Source organism: Corvus cornix, chromosome 6 (assembly GCF_000738735.6).
Source record: "Corvus cornix cornix isolate S_Up_H32 chromosome 6, ASM73873v5, whole genome shotgun sequence".
NCBI lineage: Eukaryota > Metazoa > Chordata > Aves > Passeriformes > Corvidae > Corvus > Corvus cornix.
In genome coordinates, this window is record NC_046336.1 from 34,496,679 (window position 1) to 34,522,328 (window position 25,650).

Here is a 25,650-nt window from a genome sequence, read left to right on the forward strand (position 1 = left end):
GGGTTTCCTGCAAAAATGGCTGCAATGTACCCATTTCTCAGCAAGTCCTGTTACAGAATTCCTGAAAGGTTTGGGTTGGAAGGGACCTCAAAGCCCACCCAATGCCACCCCTGCCATGGGCAGGGACACCTCCCACTGTCCCAGGCTGCTCCCAGCCCCAATGTCCAGCCTGGCCTTGGGCACTGCCAGGGATCCAGGGGCAGCCCCAGCTGCTCTGGGCACCCTGTGCCAGGGCCTGCCCACCCTCCCAGGGAACAATTCCTTCCCAATATCCCATCCAGCCCTGCCCTCTGGCACTGGGAAGCCATTCCCTGTGTCTGGGCACTCCAGGCCCTTGTCCAGACTATTCTGTTTGTTCTTCAGTTTTAATAATATTTTAGACAAAGATATTCTCAAAGGCAATGAATTCCCGCAGGATTCCAGGAATTTCTGAGGAAAGGCAGTATTGTTACCTATTCTGCCAGAAGTGACCCTGCATTATCACCTTCCAACCTTATGGAGCATTTCTGTCATGGGTGTAATAAGAGTTCTGTACAAGGAAACAGAAAAGGACAAGGGGAAAGGGCCTCAGGCTGGGCCAGGGGAGGCTCAGCTTGGACAGCAGCAGGAATTTCTGCATGGAAAGGGTGCTCAGGCCTTGGCAGGGGCTGCCCAGGGAGCTTTGGAGTGCCCATGCCTGGAGGTGTCCAAGGAAGGGCTGGAGGTGGCACTCAGTGCTCTGGGCTGGGGACAAGGTGGGCATTGGACACTGGGTGGATTCTGGGATTCTGTGATTCCATGAAAAGCATCTCCTCCTGCAGCAAGAGAAGATGATTAAAGGCTAATTATGGAGGCAAATCCTTCCCATATTTGTTCTGCCTGAGACCTTGTGCCAAACGCCCTCCTAAGAATGGTCGTGGTTTCTTCTTCACCATTTACACTCCCTTCGTGTTTGGTGGGGTTTTATAATAATCTCCATATCCCAGATTGGTCCTGTCTGGTTTTCCCTGGGGGAATTATTGTTGCTGAAGTGTTTGTGACAGGTCCTCACCTTGGCTGCTGGTGCAGAGTGTGCCACGAGCAGAGACAAGCAGAGTTTTCAGTATCTGCAAACAACAGGAGAGCTTGTTCAGAGGACACTGCTCCACGAGCACTGTGCCAGCCAATCTGTATCCCTATTTTCTCTGCAGTAATTCCATATATTCACTCCTCGGGTATGGCCTGCCTCTGACACACCTGGATTTTTCAAGATCTTATAGAAAAGCTTTAAACCTTACAACGAGTTTTAAGGGCACACTAAACTTCCACACGAAGAGGTGTTCCTTGGACAAATGTGAATCAGGAGTCTTGGAAAAATCAGGAGCTGGTGGAAATCTTGTGTCAGGAAAAAACCACAACAGCAAAAATGTCACCTCAGCAACCGCAGAATGTTTTGTGTTAAACAAGCAACTTCTTAAAGTCACTGATGTCCTTTTTTTGTGAGAGATGTGTCTTCCTCCACACCCTTGTGCATCCTGGATGGATCAGGCAGCACATTCCCTCTTATTCCCTTGCTTTTGCCTCCCAGCTCAGCTACTGCTTTTTGATTTTCTGACGATATTCTATATTTTCTTCTAAGTTTAGATGGAGTCTTCAGACTTCCAAATGCTCTGGTTTATTTCTCCCTCCTTTTTTTGCCCAGAGTTGATGATATTTGCTTTTATGCCTTTGTTTATCAAACTTTCTGTGGGCTTTGAGTGAACCTTTCTTGGTTTGGTCCCACGTTGGAAACCTCATCAACCTCTAGCAAGTCTGGATGGCGGTGTTGTTTTTGTTGTTATTGTTGTTATCTCTGAATTCTATCAGCCTTTCTTTCCCCAGCTTGTGGAATCCTGCTGCTTTTATTTGATTTTATTTCCTGTGGTAAACCTGTCAGCCCAATATTCCAATTTCCTCCTGCCTGTAAAACCTGGTGCCTTTTGGAGCAGCAGGTATCGCAGCCCCTGAAATGTGTGAAATCGGAGGGCCGGATGAAATATCCCACCAAAAATCGGTCAAGTGGTTGTTTCTCTGGGTGAGAATTTATGGAATGCACCCCGTGGAAGGCTGGAATGGAAGTGCTGGAATCATATAACTTAATAAAAGGATGTCGGGGGGGGTTGTGTGAAATACAGGTGGTGTTTCCCGTGAGCCATTTAAAACTCAACTGGGGTCATAAATACAAAGAGCTCGACTTAAGGACACATTTTCTGAAGACCTCTCCGAGCACTGCTGAGCTTTTCCCAGGAGTTCAGCATTTCAGAGGTTCTATGGAGCAGGGATTCCTTTTTAAAAGTGCTCTGAAGGTCAAAATCCTTCTCATCCTGGGGGTTTTGCCTATCAGTACCTCATTTGGGCTGTGGGCAGTGCCACGAATCAATCACTGCAGCTTTCCGGCTCCGTCTTCCCTTTAGGATTTTGGAACGCTACGTCCAAGACCAGATTCCGGGGGCGACGGTCGTGGTGGAATCCATCGGAGCACGGAGGTTTGGGGATGGATATTCCGAGGAGGATTACACCAAGTCCGACCTCATGGTCTACGCCATCGACCCGCAAACCAACAGAGCCATCATGAGGAATGAACTTTTTAAGTGAGTATTTCATTTATTACTCCCCCTCTATTTCCATGGATTGTTTGGGAATCTGTTGCTCTTAGAAACTGGTTCAGCGCAATGGGAATGGGAAAATCCATAGAAGCAGCTGCTGCATGGATATCCCTTATGGATGGCTTGGGAATTGGCCATGTCCTAGTTCAGTCTGGTGCCTCGGGATAAATTGTCCCAATGCACATGATTCAGGTTTTGTCCACCCTGTGGAGGAGCTTCCTGCTGGAATTCCTCCAAGGAATTTCCTTCCTGTGTACCAAAAGTCCTGTGTGATCTCCAGGCTTTGGTGCTGCAGTGTTGACCTTCAGGCTTCCCACAGTTTCTGTTTGGAGCATGAGTCCTTTCTTCTTTTCTTTGGGAACTGAGGGAGAGAGGGAAGGGAAGGGAAGGGAAGGGAAGGGAAGGGAAGGGAAGGGAAGGGAAGGGAGGAAGGAAGGGAAGGGAAGGGAAGGGAAGGGAAGGAAGGGAAGGAAGGGAAGGGAAGGGAAGGGAAGGGAAGGGAAGGGAAGGGAAGGGAAGGGAAGGGAAGGGAAGGGAAGGGAGGGAAGGGAAGGGAAGGGAAGGAAGGGAAGGGAAGGGAAGGGAAGGGAAGGGAAGGGAAGGGATGTTTTGCGCCTTGTGTAAAACACAGACAACGGGGCATGTTCCAGTGTACACCTCCACATAGGAGATCAGGCTCTTCAAAATGCAAATCAGGCTCTACTTCTAAAGACAAAAACCCTTTTTTGAGGTTTTTTTTTTGCATGTTTCACCTTGGTGTTGGTTTTTATCTGGGTGAGAACCCCACCAGGCTCTTCTGTGCTGAGCACATCCTCAGCAGCCTGGCAGGAAAAGGCTGTGAACCACTGCGGGGAAATGGGGTTGGAAAAGGGGGAAAAGGGCTTCTTCTCCTGAGCTCCTGGTGGAGTGCAGATGAACCACAGTGTAGGAAAGCTATGCAGATATTCAGAGTTTAGAGGCTGGGAAAGGTCACTGGGGTCAGTCTGAGCAAGTTTGGGAGCTCCCCAAAGTAATTCTGCTTATAACATACCTGTCAGCAAAGCAACTGCACCAGAAAATCCAATCAGCTACAGCCTGGTGTTGTTACTGTAGGGTCAAAAATTAGGCCTTTTGTCTCTTATTTTTAATTTGTCCAGGATCAGTTTTATTATAACTTTGGGTGATAAATTAAAGCGTCCATTGGTGCTTTTAATTTCTGGGTCCCACCAAGGTCTAGGCTCATGATCACATCTTCCTCTGTATTCCTGAGAAGTTCTGCTCTGGGCTATGTTTTAATTCTTTTCATCACCTGAAGTTTTCTCCGAACCCTCTCCAGTCTTCCAGCATCATTTTTCTGAACTAGGAATATTAAAAAAAAAAGAGTATTTTATATAAAAATGTTATATACAATATAATTAATAGCAATAGCAGCTTTCAGAGGGGTGGCAATAGAGCCTCCTTCCTTCTCCTGGTGTTTGTTTTTAGGTATCCCCATGGTCATTCAGTCCTTTCAGGTCTCAGTGATGCTCTGGGGGTTTCTGGTCACTTGTCCACTATTGGTCATTCCCAGAATGGAGTCACTGTGGTCCTTCTCCAGTTTTATTCAAGATTCTGACACCCTTTTCCTCCTCCCTTTGGAAAGCTCTCAGTAAATCCACTATTACTGGGATATGAAAATCAGCTGTTACCTGAACAGGGAGGCAGTTGGCTCTTTGAATTCCAGGAAAAATAAACTTTTCCCTTTGCAGACTCTCTTCGTGGCCAGAAAAACGTGTCCCTCTTCATTTAGGCACCCTTTGAAAATACTGGAATGTCTTTTTAGGGATGTTCAGGTGTCCAATGAAGTACCCAGAGCAGAATAGAGTTAAGATGGGTTGAACGTCAGATTTTCCAAAAGGAAGGGAAGGGGGAATCATCTGAGAAGCAACCTCATTAAAATGCTCCCTGTGCCTGCACACTCAGCTTTTTAGGGGCTTTTTTTCTTCTCTTCAAAAGCTCTTAAATATTTAAATCAGCAAAATCCCAGGGAATGCCTCCCTGGCTTTAGGGTGGAGGTGAGTGGGTGTCAGCTCACTGGAGTAAGGAGACAGAGTTTTGCAGCTGGAGTTCCCAAGTTTTCACTGTAAAGTGGGAGAACCCCAGGAGATTTGGGCCAGGGATGTACCCAAACCTACAAAGATTTTAACCTCCTAAAAAGATGAAGCTCCTTCCTGGGAGTTTGATTTCAGAGGGATGGCTCAGGGTTCTTCCTGCCACTTCAGAAGTGGTTGTCCCCTCACTGGGAAGCCATGATCCCCAACCACCCTTCTGCTAGCCAGGAATCTGCTCTGGATCTGACAGAAAAGGGATCAGTGGGAGAAAGGATCATTTAATGAACTGGATGTGATGGGAGAAAGGTGGATAAGTCTGAAAGAAACAGAACTTCCTGGTTTAAATATTTAATTACCAATAAGGAAGATAAATTCCCACAGGTGATTTTCCAGGTGTTCAACAATTCCATGTTTATCCAGGACCAACAGCACAGAGTTAGTGACTTCTGCCAGCTGGGATTTTCACACAGCTCACCAGATGATTGTACATTGGAAGATACCTGAGGCTTTCCCAGACTGGGCTTTTTTGGGAACACCCTGCTGTGTTCCTGCTTCTGAAACAGAGTGGAGGCTCTGATTTAACACAATTTCTGGTGAACCTGTCACTGTTTGAAAACAATTATTTATGAAGGTCGAATGCAGGGGAAGTTGAGGATGGAGTTGAGCAGCAGGTGGAGAACTGCAGGGATACAGGCAGGAGTCAGGGATCCAAACCCAAAGCAGCTGGAGCTGGGAGAAGAAGGTGGACACAGCAGCTCATCCCAGCGGCAGCTGAGCAGAGTCACATTTGGCACCATGAGAAGCAAACGCCACTGAACCAAAGCGTGAGGCTCCTGTAATCCATAGTATTAATCCCACAATAATTCCAGGAAAATGTTTGGCTGGAAAACAAAGGCATGATTTAGAGGTCATGGATGTAGCAGCCACTGCCAGGGGGTAAAAGCCATGTGTCTCTCAAGATATGCAGAATTTCCCTGTCCTCTGCTTTGTAGGACTGACACACAACGAGAGATCCATGTTTTTCCTTAAGACTGTTATGATTGATTACCTGAAGTTTTTATTAATCAGGGATCCCCTAGAACAGAATCATGGAGGTTGGAAAGAACCTCTGAGCTCCTCAGGTCCAACCCTTAACCCAGCACTTCCAAGGCCACCACTAAACCATGTCCTCACATCCACAAATTTATGGAAGACTTCCAGGCATGGGCACTCCAAAGCTCCCTGGGCAGCCCCTGCCAAGGCCTGAGCACCCTTTCCATGGGGAAATTCCTGCTGCTGTCCAAGCTGAGCCTCCCCTGGCCCAGCCTGAGGCCCTTTCCCCTTGTCCTGTCCCTGTTCCCTGGCAGCAGAGCCCGACCCCCCCGGCTGCCCCCTCCTGTCAGGGACTTGTGCAGAGCCACAAGGTCCCCCCTGAGCCTCCTTTGCTCCAGGCTCAGCCCCTTTCCCAGCTCCCTCAGCTGCTCCTCATCTGATTTTTCCTCCAAATCTGTTTGGTTACACCCCAAAAATGGATCTGAATAGTACCTCTACTTCACTATTTCCTCCCTCTCCCACAAACCCCTAAAAGACATGGAGGCCACTCAGATAATTTCCCAGACTGGAACGTTCAGACTCCTTTCCTATCTTTTCTAGGGAAGAGGCTTTGATTTATTGGAGCATAAAAACCAGTTGAATCCAGGAAATTCCTCCTGCATAAATTACATGGAAAATGTCCCCTGTTAAAAAGAAACTGTGTGAAGCTCCTGCACAACGTGTCAGGTTCCATCACGGAGTAAATGCTCACGGCTGAGTTACGAACCTGTAAAAAAAGGGTTTGTCGGGAAAATGCCAGCAGAATTTCAACGGAGAGATGGTTAAAATCACCCAGGGATTTTATGCTGTCCTGCTGGGAAGGCTTCTGCCAGCTCAAAGGACATGGGACATGCACCAGTGACATCTAGTGAGCAGCAAAAGAATGTTTGTATTCACTTTATGCCATCAGTTAGGTTGGAAAAGGGATTTTTTCTCACGTACCAAGGAAAAGGTTTGTGGAAGACATCAGGAATGGGAATTATTGTTCCAGACACCTTTGTGAGGGTGGGGGTGAGCAGCCTCTTTGCCCTCAGTATCATGGAACCAGCCCAAATTCATCATTCAGGACGAGCTCTTCTGCTTGTGATGAGATCCAGTTCATCCACTGCACACCCAGAGCAGAGTGGATTCTCCCCAGAATTCCAAAAAAAAATAGGGACAAGAAATGCTACGAGAATTTATCAGGAAATCAATCTGAGGGGAAGTCAATTATAAGAAATTAGCACCCTTGAAGAAAGGATCATTGAGGAGTGGAATTTCTGTCTCATGATCAGAGTAAGGAAATCAAATCTATCTCAGGCTCTCTTTAGACATTCAGAGTTTATACACAAAAATACGGAATTTTTTTCTTGCTGTTTTTTATTTGAAGTTTTCTGGAGTTTTTTCCCCCTCATCTTTCTCCAGGAGAACCCCTGTATAAGCAAGGATCTGGAATTTTGCTATAGCTCCCAGCTTTTAGGATCCTCCATCCTAACACATCTCCTGCGTTGGTCTTTAGAGGTGGGCAGCTTGTGAGACACTCAATCCTCACTTCTGGAGTCATCCAAGGATTTTATTTTCCTTCGGAAGTTAAAGCCTTGGCCAATGTATTTTTTCTCCAGCCAGCCAAAGAATTTCCCTAAGGAGCTGAGCAAATCCTCTACAAATTGCCTGATTTTAGGGTAACAGCAATCATAGAGTCATTAAGGGTGGAAAAGACATCCGAGGTCATCGAATCTAACATTCCCCCAGCACCATCAGGGCCACCACTGACCCATGTCCCCAAGTGCCCCAACCACAGGTGTTTTGAACTCTTCCAGGGATGGTGACTCCACCACTGCCCTGGGCAAGACCAAGGTGATCTTGAGGGCAGAGTGGTCCTTAGGCATGTGTCCAGGAAGGGTTGGTTGATCCTCGGGATCAGAGCAGAGAAGGAAAGGCACAAAGAGCACAAAGTGATGTCACCAAGGAGTTTCTGCCACTGGAAATCAGGATAAGCTCAGCTGAGAGCTCCTTTTCAGGGTTAAAACTGCGTCCTGGTGTTAAGTACATGGGAATTGTCCCTGGCACCGGGTTACAGGGAATTGCCACTATTCCAAAGCCCACAAAGACGATGTGTGTGCTTTATTGGGCTGTTAACCCACCGTAATTAAAACTCTCTTCATGAACTTGGCCCTAATAGTGGGGTGGTTTTGTGCCATTGAAGGTTCCTGGATGGCAAACTGCTGGATATCAACAAGGAGTTCCAGCCCTACCTGGGCCAGGGCGGGCGAATCCTGGAGATCCGCACGCCGGACGTGGTGGCCAACGTGAAGAAGCAGGCGCAGGCCGTGGGCTACACAGAGGGGGCACTGCTGGCCCTGGCTGTCATCATCATCCTGTGCTGCATGCCAGCCATCCTCATCGTCATGGTCAGCTACAAGCAGTGAGTACCCTCCTCTTTCTCCTCTCCCAGGGGTTGTAACCTTGGAGGAGAGATGCTGCGTTTCGTAGCAGAGCCGCTTCAACGATTATCCTTCATCGCGAGGTTAATTTCTATTTATTATTGCCTATTTCTGTAGTATTTTGTATGTATTATCTATATTTCTATTACATAAATCAGTTTCTGGGTTTAATCCCCTTCTCACCACAAGGGTTGCTCAATGCTTGGCGTGATGAACATGAACACAGAAAATCCACGGGAAGTGCCTCCTGGACTTCCCAACCAGGCACAGGATTTTTGTGCCAAAACACCAGCTCAGAACCCAGGTGTTTGACACAAAAGTGAGGATTCAGAGCCGAATTCCATGCCAAAAAGAAAAAAAATACAGGGGAAAAAGGTGCTGTTTCAAGAAATGAATCAAAAATCAAATTAGAGCATCCCAATGTTTTTGCTTAAATCCTAAAATATTTTTTCCTGAGCTTCTTAATTGCAAATGTTTCCTGGAGAGTTGGTTTTCTGCCATTTTAGGGCAACATCAGAGATCTTTCTTGATATTTCCTCTTGCCTCTTACACACTGAAGAGGGTCAAGTAATTGGCTGATAAATTAATTCAAATCAACGTCTCCAACAAGCTTCTCTCCACTAAAATTTTCAGGTCCACTCATATTTAAAATCAGTGCATTTGGACTTAAAAGCTCCATGTTTATTTATTTATTTATGTATTTATTTTAGAATATATTCGTAATTTTTTCTCTAATTAAAGATTATATTCATAAATTTCCATATACATTATATTCATATTCATAGATTTATTATTCATTAGATTTATTATTTATTCATAGATTTATTATTTATTAGAATCCATTTCTTCGCGGATTTCTTCTTTAATTCATTATTATATTCATATCCCCATTTCCCCAGTTTGGGTCAAGGGGAAAATGCCATTTAAAGAAGCTTGGCAGAGCTTGACCAACCTTTGCACCATTGGAAAGCCAGATCATTCCCAAACTGCTCTTCCTCTCCCAGAATTCTATGGAAAATTTGCTTCCATCAGCCTGTTCATCCTGCAATTCCTTGGTGGCTGTTATCCAAATTGCAGATTCCTTACAGAAATGAACAGCCCCATTTTTCCTTGGCATCCAAACATCATCAATCCCTTTTAGGAGCTCTCAGGAATCTGCCTAAATTCATTTCATCCAAAAATCCCATTTTTCCCACCTAGAAATCTGACTTGGAGTGGGATTTATGGCAGCCCATTGTGAATAAATTGTATTTGGAGAGTGCCAGAGAAAATGAAAGGAATTTTGGAGTTAAATTAAAATCCTGAGCCTTATGGTTTGTTTTTGCATTGCAGCCTTTTTCACTCCTTTTCCAAAGGAATCTCAGTGTTTTTCCTAAAATATTTTTTAGTAAAAAAATCTAAAAATAATTCCTTTGAAATCCAGTATCCAGCACAACCCTGCAAGGTACTTATAAATTATTTATTATTTACTAGTCACAAAAGAATGGCATCTTCTAAATAAGAACCAAAAATAATACTCCTCCATTATTTTCTATACATTTTTGAAAGGTGCTAAAATGGGAAAATATAAAGCAAATAGCAATTGTAGTATTTATATCGTTATATATAAAATAATGAAATACCAAGAAACAAGTATAAAAATGTACCTGCTTAAGAAAGAACAGGAGAATATTCATGTTTTCATGACTTGTTTTCTTTCCCTGCTGTAATTCATATTTCTGCTGACTACAGAATTGTTTCCAGGGGATCAAAAGTAGCAGCCAAACGCTGTTCAGCTCTGGAAGTTCTGATTCTTTAAACAAGTCATTAATTCTGGAATTTGATGTGTGGAATAATTAAGTAGCCTGTAGTTTATTACTCCTGTTAGAGTCACTGTTATGGGCAGTTGTTGGCAGCAGAATTTATTTAACCTTCCTTTTTATCTCCTTTTTTGCAACCAAACAGATTCAAAGAGTAAGTATTCATTTCCAGCTTTGTTTCTTCCAGCTTCCATAGGAGTACTGACAAATTTTATTCTCAAAATATATTAAATATAGGGGGTTTTTTTTAATTTCTAAATTTCTATACTCCAATTTGCTCCTGAACTCTTGGTGTGATGAGTTTAGAAGTGATTTATTTCTGTGGCTACTCAGTATCATTGGGGTAGATCAGTCACATCACCCTGGTGGTGCTCCCCACACGAGGAGCTTTGTTTTCTGGACAGAGAACAGAAATTTATTAAAAAAAAAAAAAACACCCAGACAAACAAACAAAAAAAAAACCAAAAAAACCCCCAAACAAACAAACAAAAAAAAGGACTTTTTTTTCAGGAAAAACTGTTCATTGAACAGAAATTTCCCAGCCAACTCCATTAAGAAAAAGGAGTTGTGAGTGGGCAAGGGGGAGTGGCATCAAACTGAAAGAGAGTAGGTTTGGATGGGATCTTGGGAAGGAATTGTTCCCTGGCAGGGTGGGCAGGCCCTGGCACAGGGTGCCCAGAGCAGCTGGGGCTGCCCCTGGATCCCTGGCAGTGCCCAAGGCCAGGCTGGACATTGGGGCTTGGAGCAGCCTGGGACAGTGGAAGGTGTCCCTGCCCATGGCAGGGGTGGCACTGGATGGGCTTTGAGGTCCTTTCCAACCCAAACCATTCTGGGAACTGGGAAGCTCTGGGATTCCACCAAAACAGAACAGGGAGCTGAAAAATCCAGGAGAAGATGATCACGTTACTACTTCAATGAAGACAAAATCCAGGGATAAACTGCAGGGCATGAACGTAGAAAACTTCACATTTTGGCTTTACTGGGGGCATGTTTTGGGGTGTTCTGATGGGTGTTTCTCCTTCCTCCCATGGCTCTCCAAAGGCGCCAGGCTGAGTGTGCCAAGACTGCGAGGATCCAGATGGCTCTGCCCGCAGGAAAACCGGCTGGAGCCGCGGCCAACAACCTCTATGAGGAGCTTGGAGACAGCACCATGTGAGTATTCCTTGAGATCCATCCAGAAAAGCACTGCCAGGGCAACCTGGCATAGTGGGAAGTGTCCCTGCTCATGGCAGAGGGTGGAATGAGATGGGCTTTAAGGTCCCTCCCAATCCAAACTGTTCTGGGATTCTGGGATTCTATGAAATCGCTTCATGCAGTCTCTGTGCAAAAGGCTTTTCTTCATTCCGCAGCTGCTTGGGCTTCTCCAACATCCAGAAAAAGAAATAGGCTGACCCTGGATGGAGGGAAAAACCCAATTTAATCGTCTTGTAGTGCATGGCGGAACCTTTAAAAGGCTTCAGGTGGGCAAAAAGGTCTCACCAGATGGTTTTCCTAAGAGCAAGATCCTACAGCAGGTCATTGCTGCCAGGCTTGGATTCCTTGGCACATCCAGGCCAGCACTCCATATTTTCCAAAGCTGTTGAGTAAACACATCCAATAAAATTCATTCTTGTCCATTGCACGCATACAAAATGATAATTCCCTGAAAACTGCTGCCCCAAATTCCCCATTTCCTGTAGTAAGAAGTGTTCGGTTTGTTGGGGGGTTTTTTGTTCTAGATTTAACCTGTTCAAATATTGAAATTAAAGGAACTATCAAGGCAGAGAAGCCCCTGGCAGCTCACTAAATGCATCTTTTACCTCTTACATGCTCATAAAATAATAATCTTGCAAGGCTGGCTCCCTTTTCATGCCTCTGTAAACCTGAAGTTGATGGACTCCAACAACAATTTAACTCGCAGTAGGAAAATATTCCAGCCAATTATTATTTGTCTGATACTGGGGGGGATGTTGATAGGCTTTGCCACACTTCAGCTCTGTTTATACTTGAAAACTGAGGAATGCTGACGAGCCCAGCTTTAATAATACTTGGAGCAGGTAGGGAATGAATGGGTGGTGGAAGTGAGGATTGCTCCGTTTTCAATCATCATTCGTTTTGCCACAGAAGTTGAAATTTTCCACCTGCTGTGCTGGAGTTTATAAAATGTCACAGGTCCATGAGAAGGCTTTAACTCTTGGACAACTGGGTGCAGTCTCTGCATGTGGAATAATTCCAGGGCTTGAGCTTTTCTGGATAAATAGGGGGCTGAAAAATGCTGGGAGCAGGAATAGCTTCTCCCAAGGGCTGAATTTTTGCCTTTTGCCTTTGTCAAGTTATGCTTGGGCAAGAAGGGAGGGAAAATGTGTGGAGTAAAGTTTTTTGGAGTGGGAACACTTCTGTTTGTGAGTTACATCTGTACCCTTATGCAGGGGGGTGCCTGCTGGGCAAAATTCACTTTTTTTTTTTTAACACTAAACCAAATTTCTGCTGAAATTAATGATGTGATGCTAAACCCAGAAAAAGCCTCATTGTGCTTTATCTGCAAAGGTTTTTTTGGGGTTTAGTACTGCCCCAAAGAGGTGCCGGTTCCCAGATCTGCAATGTTGACTTTGAGGCTTAGCTTTATGTAAATTTGGACAAAAAATAGTCTTTGTTGCACCAAAAAAGGTGCTGTAGTTGGAATATTTTCTCTCAGATGTCTTTGCGTACAACCAAGGCTTATTCATCATGCTGAGGAACTGATTAAACACAAAGATCCTTCAAAGATAAATCAAAATCCATAGGATTTTAAAGAAAATAACAGCCTTCAATAAATATAATTACAAATTAACTTTTTCTTTAAAAGTTTTCTCTTCTTTCTTGCCCGTTAAATACTTTACTGCAGGGCACAGGTATACCTTAGGAAATTCGTATTTGGGAAAAATCTTTTATTGCCATTTTTCATGAGTTTTAGTACAATATTCCCTGTTTTAGTTTTCCTAAGTCTGCCATCTTTCATTTGCAGTGTCTTGTTTGCTTTCTTTGGTGTTTATGGCAAATGAAATGGAACAAAGCTCTTTAGTTTTAAATCTGCCTTGTCTCACCATTTTCATTTTTCCCTGTCTTTGGATCCATAGGCATCAGTAAGTAAGCTTCTTTCATCGTCTTAATATTTGTAGCTGGTAGAAATTAGTTAATTTTCCTTCCAGCGATTCCCATCCAACCTTGCAAGGTGAAGCTCATGTTTTATTTGTCCATTGAGCAGGAAAGACATTTACTGGGAAGTTCAAATACTTCTGTGCTTCTTTATCCCTCTTCTTGGAAGTAGACAGGGGAAGGGTGATTGCTGAACTTGAAGGGCATTATTTCTAAAGCCAAAGGGTCAAAAAAAGCCAAAGCAACACTGAGTGCATGAACAGAAGTTTGCTGGGAGTTCATGGATTTATGGCTGAATTTAAACCTTCCTTGGCTGTTAATTCCAGTGCCATGCAAGACCTGTAGAGTCTTTGAGTTCACAGAAACAGAACTCACTGCTCCTCAGTGATTGAAACAGCTTCACACAAACAGAAAAACATTGTGGGGTCACCTCAGCTCTTGGAGGCCTCATGTGGAGTGAGGAAGGAGCTGAGGAGCTTTTGAAATAATCTGCTCCAGTGGCAGAAAGGTGGTGGCACCTTGCATGAGCCTTCTGCTGGAGAGGCTCCTTCAAGTTCAGAGTCGCTGCTGCTCTCTCCTCTCAGTAGGTGCAGTGCTTGGCTGACCTCAAAGGTGGCTGCTGCGGAATTCAGAGTCACTTTAGAGTTCAGGGGCCCAGCACAGGGAGGGCCTGGAGCTGCTGGAGAGAGCATCCAGAGCTCCAGGATGAGCAGAGGGATGGAGCAGCTCTGCTGGGAGGAAAGGCTGGGAGAGCTGGGATTGTTCAGCCTGGAGAGGAGAAGCTCCCAGGTGACCTCACTGGGGCCTTCAGGGCCTGAAGGAGCTACAGGAAACACAGAGAGACCATTTCCAAGGGATGGAGTGCCAGGACATAGGGAATGGCTTCCCACTGCCAGAGGGCAGGGCTGGATGGGAGATTGGGAAGGAATTGTTCCCTGGGAGGGTGGGCAGGCCCTGGCACAGGGTGCCCAGAGCAGCTGGGGCTGCCCCTGGATCCCTGGCAGTGCCCAAGGCCAGGCTGGACATTGGGGCTTGGAGCAGCCTGGGACAGTGGAAGGTGTCCCTGCCCATGGCAGGGGGTTGGAGCTAGGTCATCTTTAAAGTCCTTTCCAATCCACACCCTGCTGGGATTCTCTAATTAATGTAAAGTTAATTATTTGTATTCATTCTGCCCAGAGGAAGCCTTAGGCACACTCAGCTCTGGCAAACTGCAGTGCCTGGGGAGAGTTTATTCACTCCGTGGAGCTCTGCTGGGTGTTTTTTTGCAAATGGGAGAATGATCCCTGGATTCTGTACAGGAATTCCAGTCCTCCTGGCTCCCTGGACCATTAGGAAGCTGGGGGTTCCCTGCCTGGGTGGTCCCCTGATCAAAACAAAAAACAAAAGTCACGAAACAAAAGTGTTTTGTTACGAAATACAGACCCTCAGGGGACTTTTACATCTTAAATAACTTAGAGGGAAATTAAGATCTCTCAATTAACTCCTTCTAGGTATTTAAATTTCTCTTCCAGTTTTGCTAGGGAATATTTAACCGCCAGAGGTTAATTTTTCATTAATTTGGATTTAGTTATATTTTCTGAGCTATGAAACACCACCACCAAAACCCACGGAACGATGTGACCAAGAGGTCTAAAACTTCATCTTCCAACATTCACAGAATCATGGGAAACTCCTTTTTTTCCTCCTATTCCTTTGCCAAAATTCAAACTTTGGTAGAGACAAGGCTTAGGATTTTTAAGTCAGAACTTGTATGAAAATCCTGGATGTCTCTAAGTCACTAAAACCAGTCTTAAATGCTATTTTAATTTGTGCAGGTAGATGAGATTGCTACTCATGCTGTACTTTAGCTCTGCCTGACACAGGCCCAAATCTTAAATTTCTCACTGTTTGAGAGAAAAACAAGTTTCATTTCAGCCTGAGGTGAGCATTATTTAAAATAGGCCTCGCAGGGCACTTTTCTAGCAGGCACTGCGGGGCATTTTAAAATACTGTTTATTTTCAAATCTGCTCAGAAGGTTGTGGTATTAAAAATATTTGAGGGGGGAGGTTAATGAGGGACTGGGAGGTGACAGGTGAAGTCCAGAAAGTGGTGACACCTCCTACTTTTGGTGTAGAAATTCGATGTAACCCAACCACAGGGATTTTTAACTGGGTTCAACGTGGTGAAGAGATGAAATTCAGACACACAAGAAATGAGATTCATTCACATATTGATACTTCGGGGATGTTTTGTGTCTCTGGGTGGATAGGGCACAATATTACCTGATAATTTGGAATTCTAGGAGGTCTTTTGAAGGAGACTTGGGTTTATTTTTGAACTTGCCAAGTAGCTACGCAGCTTCAAATTAAAACAAGCAGCAGCTTGTTTTAATTTTCCTTCCTTCCCCCTTAAAGAAGATGCAAAAGTAAATGTCTTGCCCAGTAGTAGATGCGCTCCTTCTGTTGGGTTGTAGCTTGCTAGAAGTGATTTAATGGCTCTGCTTCATGTCATAAGTTCTTTTTTTCTCTCTCTCATAAGTACCTATGTCCATGCATGTTTCCTCACATGTGATTATCTTCTTTTCTTTCAAGTCTTTTTCTTCTCTACCATTTCCAACAAAGCAGGGGAAAAAAGTCAGTCTTAGAAGAAGGAGACCGACAGAGAGTTATAAGCAGCTTTGCTTCCCGTGCTATAGAGGCTCACAAGCAATCCAATATCAATGGATCCCTGAACAATAACCTCCCCAAATCCTCGAGTAACATCACTTTTTTGTCCGATGAGAACCCGCTAAGGACCCGAAACCCGTTGTACATGGAAGGTCCCCCTCAAAGCCCCGCTGCCGCAGGGTTCCTATGGAAAAGGAACAATGCTTTAGATACTCTTTCTCCTTCGAGACTGGTCTGGAGAGAGGCCTCTTTGGGGGGCAGCTACCGGGCGTGGACAGTGCCCACTCACCTGACCAGGAGACACACGCAGGGGTCCCTGGGTAGGCCGGTTATCATGGACCCCATCCAGTGGCAGCAGCAGAGACTCACGGCCAAGGAGGAAGGAGCTGAAAATCCGGATAGCAGTGACGATGTCAGCAGTCCACTCTTCCAAAGGATCAGTAGCCCCAAGCTGACTGTGAAGGAGAAGGCGAGGCAGTTCGAGGCGCTGCAGGAAATGAAGCAAGTGAGGTCTCCCGAAGTGAAATCCACGCGGTCGCCCACACACAGCGCCAGTGTCCAGGAGGGAGAGAATGCGCCAGAGCAGTCTCCCAAAAGTGTGGTGGCTTCTCCCCGCCTTCGCTCCTCCCCTGTATCCTCTCCAACGCCTTGTGCTGAAGGAGTTGAAGCGGAGACTGCCGTGGTCCCCGCTGTAATCGTCACTCACCACGACGGCCCTGAAGAACATTCTCCTCCACCGACTCGCAAACCAACTCCTCCATCTTCTAGGATAAAGAAACCACTTTGCCAAAGTTTTCTAGCTCCTCAGACCAAAGAAGTTGTAGAAAGCATTCCAGACCCACCTAAAATTCCCCCACCCCCACCTCCACAGCTGCCGCCTCCACTGCCACCACCACCTCCATCCCCTCCTCTGTTGCCACCACATCCTCCGCCTCCACCTCCAGTTTCTCTTCCTCCTCCTCCTCCTCCTCCTCCTCCTCCTTCTTCTTCTTCTTCTTCTCCTCCTCCTTCTTCTTCTTCTTCTTCTTCTTCTTCTTCTTCCACTCCATCTCCTCTTAGCACGCAGCTGCTGTCCCCTGCCAAGCATTCCAAATCCCCTGCCAAACAGCCAGCTGTCCCCGCCCCGGCCACAGTGCCAGAGCCTCCTCCCCGCAGGGAGCTCAAAGGAATTCTTAAAAACATTCAGAATTTGGCCGCCATTGAGAAGTCGGTGGCCAACATGTACAGCCAAATAGACAAGAACCACCTGCTGCCCAAGCACGTCCCCAAGCTCAAACCAGCCCCGAGCCCGGAGCTCCCGACTCCAGAAGCCGCGGCTGAGCACAACCAGCAGAACGGGAACTTGAGCTGTGTTGTGGAGGAGCTGGAGAAACGCTTCCCCTCACAGTCTACAGCTCTGTAATGCTCATGGGTGGATGTTCCCTGCTTTCTTTGAGTGGGAGGACTCTAATGCAGCACACGGTATCTGCCTCAGACTCTCCAGGAATCCCGACTTTTCCCCCTTTTTCTGCTGTGCACCATGACTTCCCCACTCCCGATCCTAAATGGAGAGACGTTGTCTTTGCCGTTCACTCAAAAATTTGTGATATAAAATATAACTCTCCAAGTTGTTTTCTCAGAACTACATCTTGCTGGTTCTTAGTCTGTTTACTGGAAGTTCTTGGGGAAAACTGTCCATTTTCACCCAAAGCTGGGGCATAGATGGCAGTGGGCTCGATACTTCTTTAAGCAGCCTTCACTGTAGGTAACATCAGTAAGATTTTCCTGTAGCTGTGATTGGAATCTCTTGCTATGCCCATAAAATGCCCCACCTGGAAGGAATCTTCTGCCGCACATTGGGTGTCAAAGCAAGGAAGGCCTGGGAGCAGCAGGCTCAGCTTCGGTGAGCCGGGTTATTGGGTGGGCCTTGAGCAACCTGGGATGGTGGCGCTGGCCATGGGATGAGCTTTAAGGTCCCTTGCAAGCCAGGCATTCCATAATTCCATACTGCATCTCCCTATTCTGGGGGCTCTGCTCTGCTGACGTTTTCTGGCAGCTCAGTTCCTATGTCCAGTGAGAAGAAGGGTTTGCTTTTGTTTCTCAGCAAACGTGGCTGTGTCCCCACTCCTGTTCTTCGTCTTCTGCCTTCCATTGCATTTTTTTTTATATACTCTAACTGCATGTGAAAAGTTTTTATTTTGTAAATTCCTTTCATGTACAAAGCATTTGTTGTTTGTTTTTTATGATTGTGCATGTGCATGTTGTTGCTGTCTCTCTTTAATTTCCATGCTGGTCTGTCACAAGCTGAAACATCTCAATTAAACTGTAATAAAGTCACTCTGATTAGTATCACCAGGTGAAGGTTTTCCAAGTGCTTGTAAAAATCCACACAATGTGGATTTACTTACCAACTTTTTTGCTCACAAGCATCTAAATCAGATCTTTACATAAAATATGTCGATTATAAATGTTTATGTAAAGTAAATTAGATTGTCCTTTGAAAAAATGGTAAGTAAAGGCAGTTTGGGTATTTAAATGCCTGGTTCAACTTTCAAGTTTCCTTTCAGTCCTTTACCAAAATCTGAAAAGTTTAAGATGAAAACTTTGAAAACCATGTTGGGAAAGGCAGATATTACCTAATGAAGCAAAACTAAAATGCCAGTTCGGTATCAGCGTTGCAATTCTGAGCACAAAGGTAACAAATTCTTTGTCAGGCTGTTTATCAGACTCAGCATTTCCGTGGTGCTTGGCTTTTTCTCTTTTCTCCTGTTTTTATTGAAGTCTGCAGTTAGGACATGCGTGGATGCTTCAGTCAGAAGTTGCTCAAGGTAGTTCCTCACTTTTTGCCCCAGTGCCAAACTCCATGAACTCCATCCCACAATTTCTGCTGATCCATTAGAATTTTCCTTTACTTAAAACCCTTGTTGGGCTAGGCTGTAGGATCAAGGTAGGTGTAGGAGTAGCTAAACGTGTAAGGGGAGGGATTATCCATCCTATTTTTGCTGTAACAGAATCTGTGTCATTTATGGGATGTGCACAGTTTTGGTGCTCAGTTCTCCAAGGGTGGCACGACTGCAGTGTTATAATCAATTTCCCAAAGCTCAGCACCTATTAGGTAGAGAATTGTTAGAATTGAAGAGCCAGAGTGGGAATATGATTTAAATGTTTCCCTCTGTGTCCCGGCCATGCTCCTGGCAAGGGGACAGTGGGAAGAGGGCAGAGATGGGCATGAAAAAGTATCAGGCTGCTCATGTTCAGAGTGGATCAACCCCAAAGTCAGAAATTAAAATTGAAGTGCCCAAGTCCCACATTAGAGCTTGTAAAGAGCTGGTGTTGTGCAGCTCTTTACATCCCCAGTGAAATACGACACAAATAAGATGTGATTTTGTGGTCTGTAAGGTCACACAGCAGAAGTGGAGCTGTCGAGTCATTCACAGCATAAACTCCAACAGTCCAGTTTGGCTACAATTATTTGGGATGTTCCTTAAGAAGAAAGAGTGGCCATCACACAGAAGCTCCACTTTAAATATTAAATTTCATTGTTTCAGAAGGGTCTGGGAGGGGGTCATGGCATCAGCTCTTTACTGATGAGCAACATTTACTTTCTCCTTCTGGAAATCTTGATGAAGTTGAAAACTTTACAAAACTGGCTTCATTTTGTCTGGATATAACACAATCTTTGTTCTCCTGCTGGCTTTTTTAATAGTCTTTGTTAACAAAATGAATTTTATTAGACTGGGAAAGAGGAAAGAGGCTGTACCAGGGGAGTTCTGTCCCACTGAGATGTCTGGGTGCTGCAGAGGGAATTGTTTTAAACCAAAAGAGGAGGAGTTTAGATGAGATGTTAGGAAGGAATTGTTCCCTGGGAGGGTGGGCAGGCCCTGGCACAGGGTGCCCAGAGCAGCTGGGGCTGCCCCTGGATCCCTGGCAGTGCCCAAGGCCGAGTTGGACATTGGGGCTTGGAGCACTCTGGGACAGTGGAAGGTGGGTGGAGGTGGAAGAGGATGAGCTTTAAGGTCCTTTCCAACCCAAACCATTCCGTGATCCCATGGTACTGCAGTTCTGCAGCGCTACGAAGGATTAGATCCAATATAGGAGTTGGTAGCAAGTTGAGCATCTGTAATAATTTCTATTTAGATATAATTTACCCCTCTCACATTGTCTGATTTGGTCATTTGGGGTCTGATGTGACCCTTGATATAGCTCTCATTCTTTCATCGTCAGCTTGACGGGGCCAAGTCCTGAGCAGGAGCAGAGATGGCATCAGTGGAGAGCTCTTCCATGCAAAGCTGGAATTTCATCACAGTGTTATCATTACTCATCCTCCTTCCCAATTTGTTCTCTGCTCCAGCTCTGATCTGCAGGAAATCTCCATTTTAGGAGCCGGGGCAAACTGATAAGTAGTTGCTCCCTCTGAGTATCTGTAGTATTTGGGATTTGTGACGATTTTGCTTTAAATATGAAAACAGATCTAAGTTGTGGAAGAGCAAACACCTGCTGGGGTGTCAGGAATTGGGGAAATGCTGCTTTAGGCAAATCCCAGTCCCTTTAACCTCTTTCAGCAGTGAAAGGTCGGCACATCTTGTCCATGTGAGTTCATTCTGCCTTTGTCTCTCCCCTTAAGTACCAGCTCTGTGTGCTGGCTGTCCCGTTACCCCACATCCTCACAGGCTCCACGGCTTCGCTTCCCATTCCACAGGGAAGATTTCCCTCTGACTGACTGCAGCAAAGTCTGGCTGAGAACATTTCCCAGAAGCAATCCCTCCCTCTGTGGAGAGCTTTAATTCCTTCCTGGAAATAAATGATGTTGTTCTGACCTTTGTCTGTGTGCCAGACTAGATCCTGGTGCTGTATTGAGTGAATGGGTATTTTCTGTCTTTCGGGGACCTTTTTTTCCTTCTAATCATGGCCACACAAAACTACTCGAGCAATATCAGCAAAACTCAGCATGGTGCTATTTTTATGAAAGCTGAATTCCAAATTTAATTAGAATTGCTCATATTATGCTTTTAATCTGCAATATAGTGCAATTAAGAGTAATAGGCTTCCTTCTCCTCAGACTTCCTCTATCCAAAGATTGTTGTAGGCGATATGGAAACTAAATCCAGCGTTCCTCGAGTGGGCTTTGAAAAGTCAGATCATCTTTGGATGATAAATCTTCATTTCAGCTGGCCATGAGGTTTCTATTACATAGGCGACAGCATTAATTCAATGCTGATAATCAATTCCATGTGCTGAATATTAATAGGAAGATTTAGAGATGAGGATATTAAAGAATTAAAAGGATTTCTCTGGTCTTTATCATTTATTTAGTGTAATTAAAGACTTCCTCATGACTGCTGGCTGTGTCCTAGGATAAGCCTAACATAATTTTGAGCATTTACCCTTTCCTTCTTAAAAACCATAATACAAATAATCCAGACTTATCCTTAAGAAAAATTCAAAGGCCTAAATTGTTGTTCTCTAGTTTTGCTGAAGTCATTTCAATTTTCAGGCACAAAATGTGAAAATAGAAAACTTGATAGACATAAATGCATTGGTCATGCCCAGGAATGGCTCCAAGAAAATGAATTAAACCAACAATAAATTCCCAATAAGATCAGAAGCGCAAAGCCTGTGGCAAAATAAGCACAGATAGCAAAAAGAAAAAAGGAGATTTAACTCCCCCCTACTGAGCAAATGTTAGGAAAGGTGTAATTGGAATAATCATGTTGGTATAAGAAATTAGTAACACAAGCTCCAGGGCAACTCCTGATGGATACAGAAAGTTCAGGAGTAGAAGAGAAGTTGTTTCACTGCTTGAGCAGAGGTGTGAGGGAACAGGGTTCCCTCCCAATCCCCCTTTCCATGTGCTGAGTCCCTTTGGATGCACTGGCTCTTGGGGATTGGGGATTTCTCCTCATCATTTCACAATCTAAAGCAAGAAAAGAGCCCTAAGCTTCTCCAGCCTTTCCCATGCAATGATCCGTGTCCAGAGCAAACCCGAAGAAAACCATATTTGATGTTAGAGATGTGTATTTCTTTCCATGCTAATTACATTTCTAATTACATTCTCTTTCGCCCCTCTCCAGCGAGAATGGCAGTGTGCATCTTTGTGCAGGCTCACAGCATTATCCTAATTTATTTCTTTTCTTTTTCTGGCCTCTAGGCGAGGATATGCACAGCAAGAGGTAAGGCTGGTGCCCAGTCACCTTTAAAATGTTAATTACACCAACGTGCTTTTGCTGTGCAGCCCAAGAGTGTGGGCAGCAGGGAAGTGGGGGATTCTCCCCTTCTGCTCTGCTCAGGTGAAACCCCACCCGGAATTCTGTGCACAGTTCTGGTGCCTCCAACACAAGAAGGACATGGAACTGTTGGAGCAGGTCCAGAGGAGGCCACTGAGTTGCTGAGGGGACTGGAGCACCTCCCCTCTGGAGCCAGGCTGGGAGAGCTGGGGCTGCTCAGCCGGGAGAGGAGAAGGTTGTGTGGAGAGCTCACAGCTCCTTCCAGGGTCTGAAGGGATACAGGGAAACTGGAGAGGGACCCTGCAGCAGGAACTGGAGGGCCAGGACACAGGGAATGGCTTCCCAGTGCCAGAGGGCAGGGCTGGATGGGAGATTGGGAAGGAATTGTTCCCTGGCAGGGTGGGCAGGCCCTGGCACAGGGTGCCCAGAGCAGCTGGGGCTGCCCCTGGATCCCTGGCAGTGTCCAAGGCCAGGCTGGACATTGGGGCTTGGAGCAGCCTGGGACAGTGGAAGGTGTCCCTGCCATGGCAGGGGGGGGGATGAGCTGAGTTATAAGGTCCCTTCCATCCCAAACCACTCTGGGATTGTGTGTTGTGGAACTCCTGGGTACTGGGTGCTTTAGAGACCAGAAATTGAAAGTGATCCAAGAAGTTGATGAGGCGCAGATCCCTTGGGGGCTGAGATCCATTGTGGCACGGGTGCGACCTCCAGCTCCGAGATTGCTGCTTGACCATTCCACGCCTGCTGTGTTTTCCAGTGTCACACCCAGTCACCTGGCAGGCAGGGATGGGGCTCCACGGACCTTCCCTGCAGTGCTCTGAGGTCTGCTGCTCCTGCAGCATCACTTTGTCCAGCAATGAAACTCAGGGAGAAGAGTTTCCTTCAGAACAATCTCATTCAATAATTGGAAAGTTCTCCAAAATACGTTTCTATCATAAAGGCTGATATTTGCTGATTTTTTTTCTCCCTTTGCACAGCTGGTTTGTGTCTCTTAATTCAGACAGAGAATTTGGTTCTCTTGGCCTCTGGTAGAAGTTCTTGAGTTAAATATTTCAGACAATCATCACAAAAACTGGGAATTTGATTTTATATTTAGGCAAAAGAAATGGTGGGCTGTAAAGGGATTTTACTGCAGCAGGTGCTCTGTGTTCTCACAGGGTATGGAAGTATCCAGCTGCCTGCCATAAAAAAACTTCAAAGGACCTGTGGTTTCAGCATTTATTACTAATCTTAGACACCAATCACCTGCACTTTAATTGTTGCTGCCTAATTAACCTCCTTCTCATTTTCTCTTGTAGCAACAGCAGTTGCTGAGACCTTCTCTTCTCAGACCAGAGGTACCACTATTTTTCATTCCTTAATTATTCTATAAGTTTTGAAATGGCTTTTACATCATTCTCTAATGAAAACTCGTCTGGCTCAGGTAATTTTTCCCCCTAGCTCTTCCATAAAAAGTAAAGTTCTGGCATTGTAAGCCCAGTTATGTTATTTTAATTAAATACCTTAAATTTACTGCGTCTTGGTACTTCCAAGGCCAGGTTGGACAGGGCTTGGAGCAGCCTGGGATAGAGGAAGGTGGGACTGGATGGGCTTTAAAGTCTCTCCCAAACCACTCAGGGATCTGTGATTTTCCCCATGAGCATCTTACAGTGGCTCACACGGGCTTCATCCCACAGTTCCAGATTTCCAGACAGAATTATTTCATTGCTCTCCAACTGCCATCTGATTTTTTCCGAGTGTCAGTCAGCTGCTGATGGATTATTGCAGCTGGAGCTGAGCTGAGCAGTTGGTGCTGGAAGCTTTAGCATCTTGCTGTGCAGTGCAATTGCAAACCTTTCTATTTCCAATCTTTTAGCCCCAAAATTGTTTCCAGAATAAGCAGTAAAAGCCAGAGTGAGACATTGCTATTTTTGTGCTACAGGATGGGGATCATTTTTGCAGTCAGAAGAAGTAATTACATCATAAGGAATAATAATATCAGTAATTACATTTGGGCCTTTTTCACACTGTTTGCACTCAATCAGTGTTTCTCTTTTCCAGGAGTTAAGTATGGAGTCTGGAATTGATCCAGGGCAGGAATACTACGGCCAGGATTACTACAGTTATGAGCATGGGTATAGTTCCATTTTTCCTCTTTATTTCTGAAAGTGCTGCTTTTCCAGGCTGGTGATGTTTATTATTCCAGCAGTTAATCGTGGGACCTCCCTTCACCTCAGGATGACTTTAATCTTTGTGTCCACAAAGGCGGGAACAGACAACAAAACTCTTTGCAGAGGTTAAGGGGGTATTTGATAACTCCCTGCTCCTTTAGTAATGGCATTTTCCCCTTGCAGAGTGCACAGCCCATCTCTCAGGCTGGCTTTACATCCTTTGTGTGTGTATTTCTGCTGTCTGGGAGATTAATTTCCATCACCTCCTCCCCTCCTGAGTTCAGGTATTAATCCTTTCTTCTCCCAGTTCCCACCCAGCCACTGGCCTTTTAAATTTCCCTCAAAAAACACCATCCTGCCTTGTGGTATTTTGAATTTCCCGCAAAAAACACCATCCTGCCTCATGGCCTGTTAAATTTCCCTCAAAAACTGCCATCCTCTCTTGTAGCCTGTTATTTTCCTTCAAAAAATGCCAACCTGCGTTGTGGCCTTCTGAATTTCCCTCAAAAACCCCATCCTGCCTTGTTCTGATAAAGCCCATCGGACTGCAGGCTCTTCAGGAATTACCTGGCATTCTCCAGAACTGATCCCAGGGAAGCTGCTCTTTCATTCCATGGTTATTAAGAAAGATCCCCCCAAAAACTCAGGTGTATTGAAGGAAGGTTGATGCACTTAGTGGGGTCTTGACTGATCCAACAGACCTCAAAATTCAGGTCGCCCTGAAGGGCTTGTGCCCATTGGAACAGGAGGTTTGGGATTTGGTTGCCGCTAAGGAAAGAAGGGAGAGGGAAACACAAGGAAAGCCGTTCCCATCCCTCTGGATGTGAATGTGTGCACTGATGGCTGCGTGATGAGAGGTGTGAGCCCATTTGGGCCCACCCTGAGGAGCTGTGGTGTCCCTGGCAGGTACGAGCTGCCGCAGTACGGGAGCCGCCGGCGCCTGCTGTCCCCGTCGGGGATGTACGACGAGTACGGCGAGGTCGTGGTGGAGAGTGATGGTGGCTACTACTACAGTCCCCACGGGCCAGCAGCAGAGGAGGTAAGGAAGAGACTCTGGAGGGCTCCTTCTGTCCCTGCAACTGCTTGAAGGGCCACCAAGCCTCATCAGGTGGACACTGGAATTGGTTAGAATTAGGTTTTTTATAGATCAGTGTTAAGCATTGTTGGCCCTTCTGAGGGCCTGTAAAGTTTGCCAGCATAAAATTCCTTTTCGTTTTCTAGGCACAAAAAGGAATTGCTGAGTTTCATCTGGTTTTAGTTCAAAGAACAATCCACTTAGACTTAGGTAATTCATATCATTACCAAATGAGGAAACCTTCCAGTATTTGAAGGGGCCTACAGGGAAGCCGGAGAAGAACTCTTCAGCAGGAACTGGAGTGACAGGACAAGAGGAATGGCTTCAGACTGGAAAAGGGAAAATTTAGATGGGATACTGGGAAGGAATTGTTCCCTGGCAGGGTGGGCAGGCCCTGGCACAGGGTGCCCAGAGCAGCTGGGGCTGCCCCTGGATCCCTGGCAGTGCCCAAGGCCAGGCTGGACACTGGGGCTTGGAGCAGCCTGGGACAGTGGAAG

At 45.5% G+C, this 25,650-nt stretch overlaps 1 protein-coding gene across 17 annotated transcripts in view; it reads left to right on the top strand.

Moving 5' to 3' along the window:
- The window catches only part of PCDH15 (protocadherin related 15), a 633,986-nt gene that overhangs the window by 602,050 nt on the left and 6,286 nt on the right, over window positions 1-25,650 (top strand). For 6 of the 17 annotated variants that reach the window (XM_039553538.1, XM_039553537.1, XM_039553544.1 and 3 more), the window contains 6 exons: window positions 2,412-2,588; window positions 7,929-8,147; window positions 10,111-10,119; window positions 11,007-11,117; window positions 13,061-13,066; window positions 15,651-18,252. In XM_039553538.1, the coding sequence (XP_039409472.1) occupies window positions 2,412-2,588; window positions 7,929-8,147; window positions 10,111-10,119; window positions 11,007-11,117; window positions 13,061-13,066; window positions 15,651-17,127 (1,999 nt within the window). In that variant the 3' untranslated portion in view covers window positions 17,128-18,252. Of the gene's footprint in view, window positions 1-2,411; window positions 2,589-7,928; window positions 8,148-10,110; window positions 10,120-11,006; window positions 11,118-13,060; window positions 13,067-15,650; window positions 18,253-21,852; window positions 21,875-23,226; window positions 23,266-23,968; window positions 24,043-24,984; window positions 25,118-25,650 lie in introns of those variants that run through there. The other 11 variants (XM_039553554.1, XM_039553550.1, XM_039553552.1 and 8 more) reach the window with 7 other exon arrangements.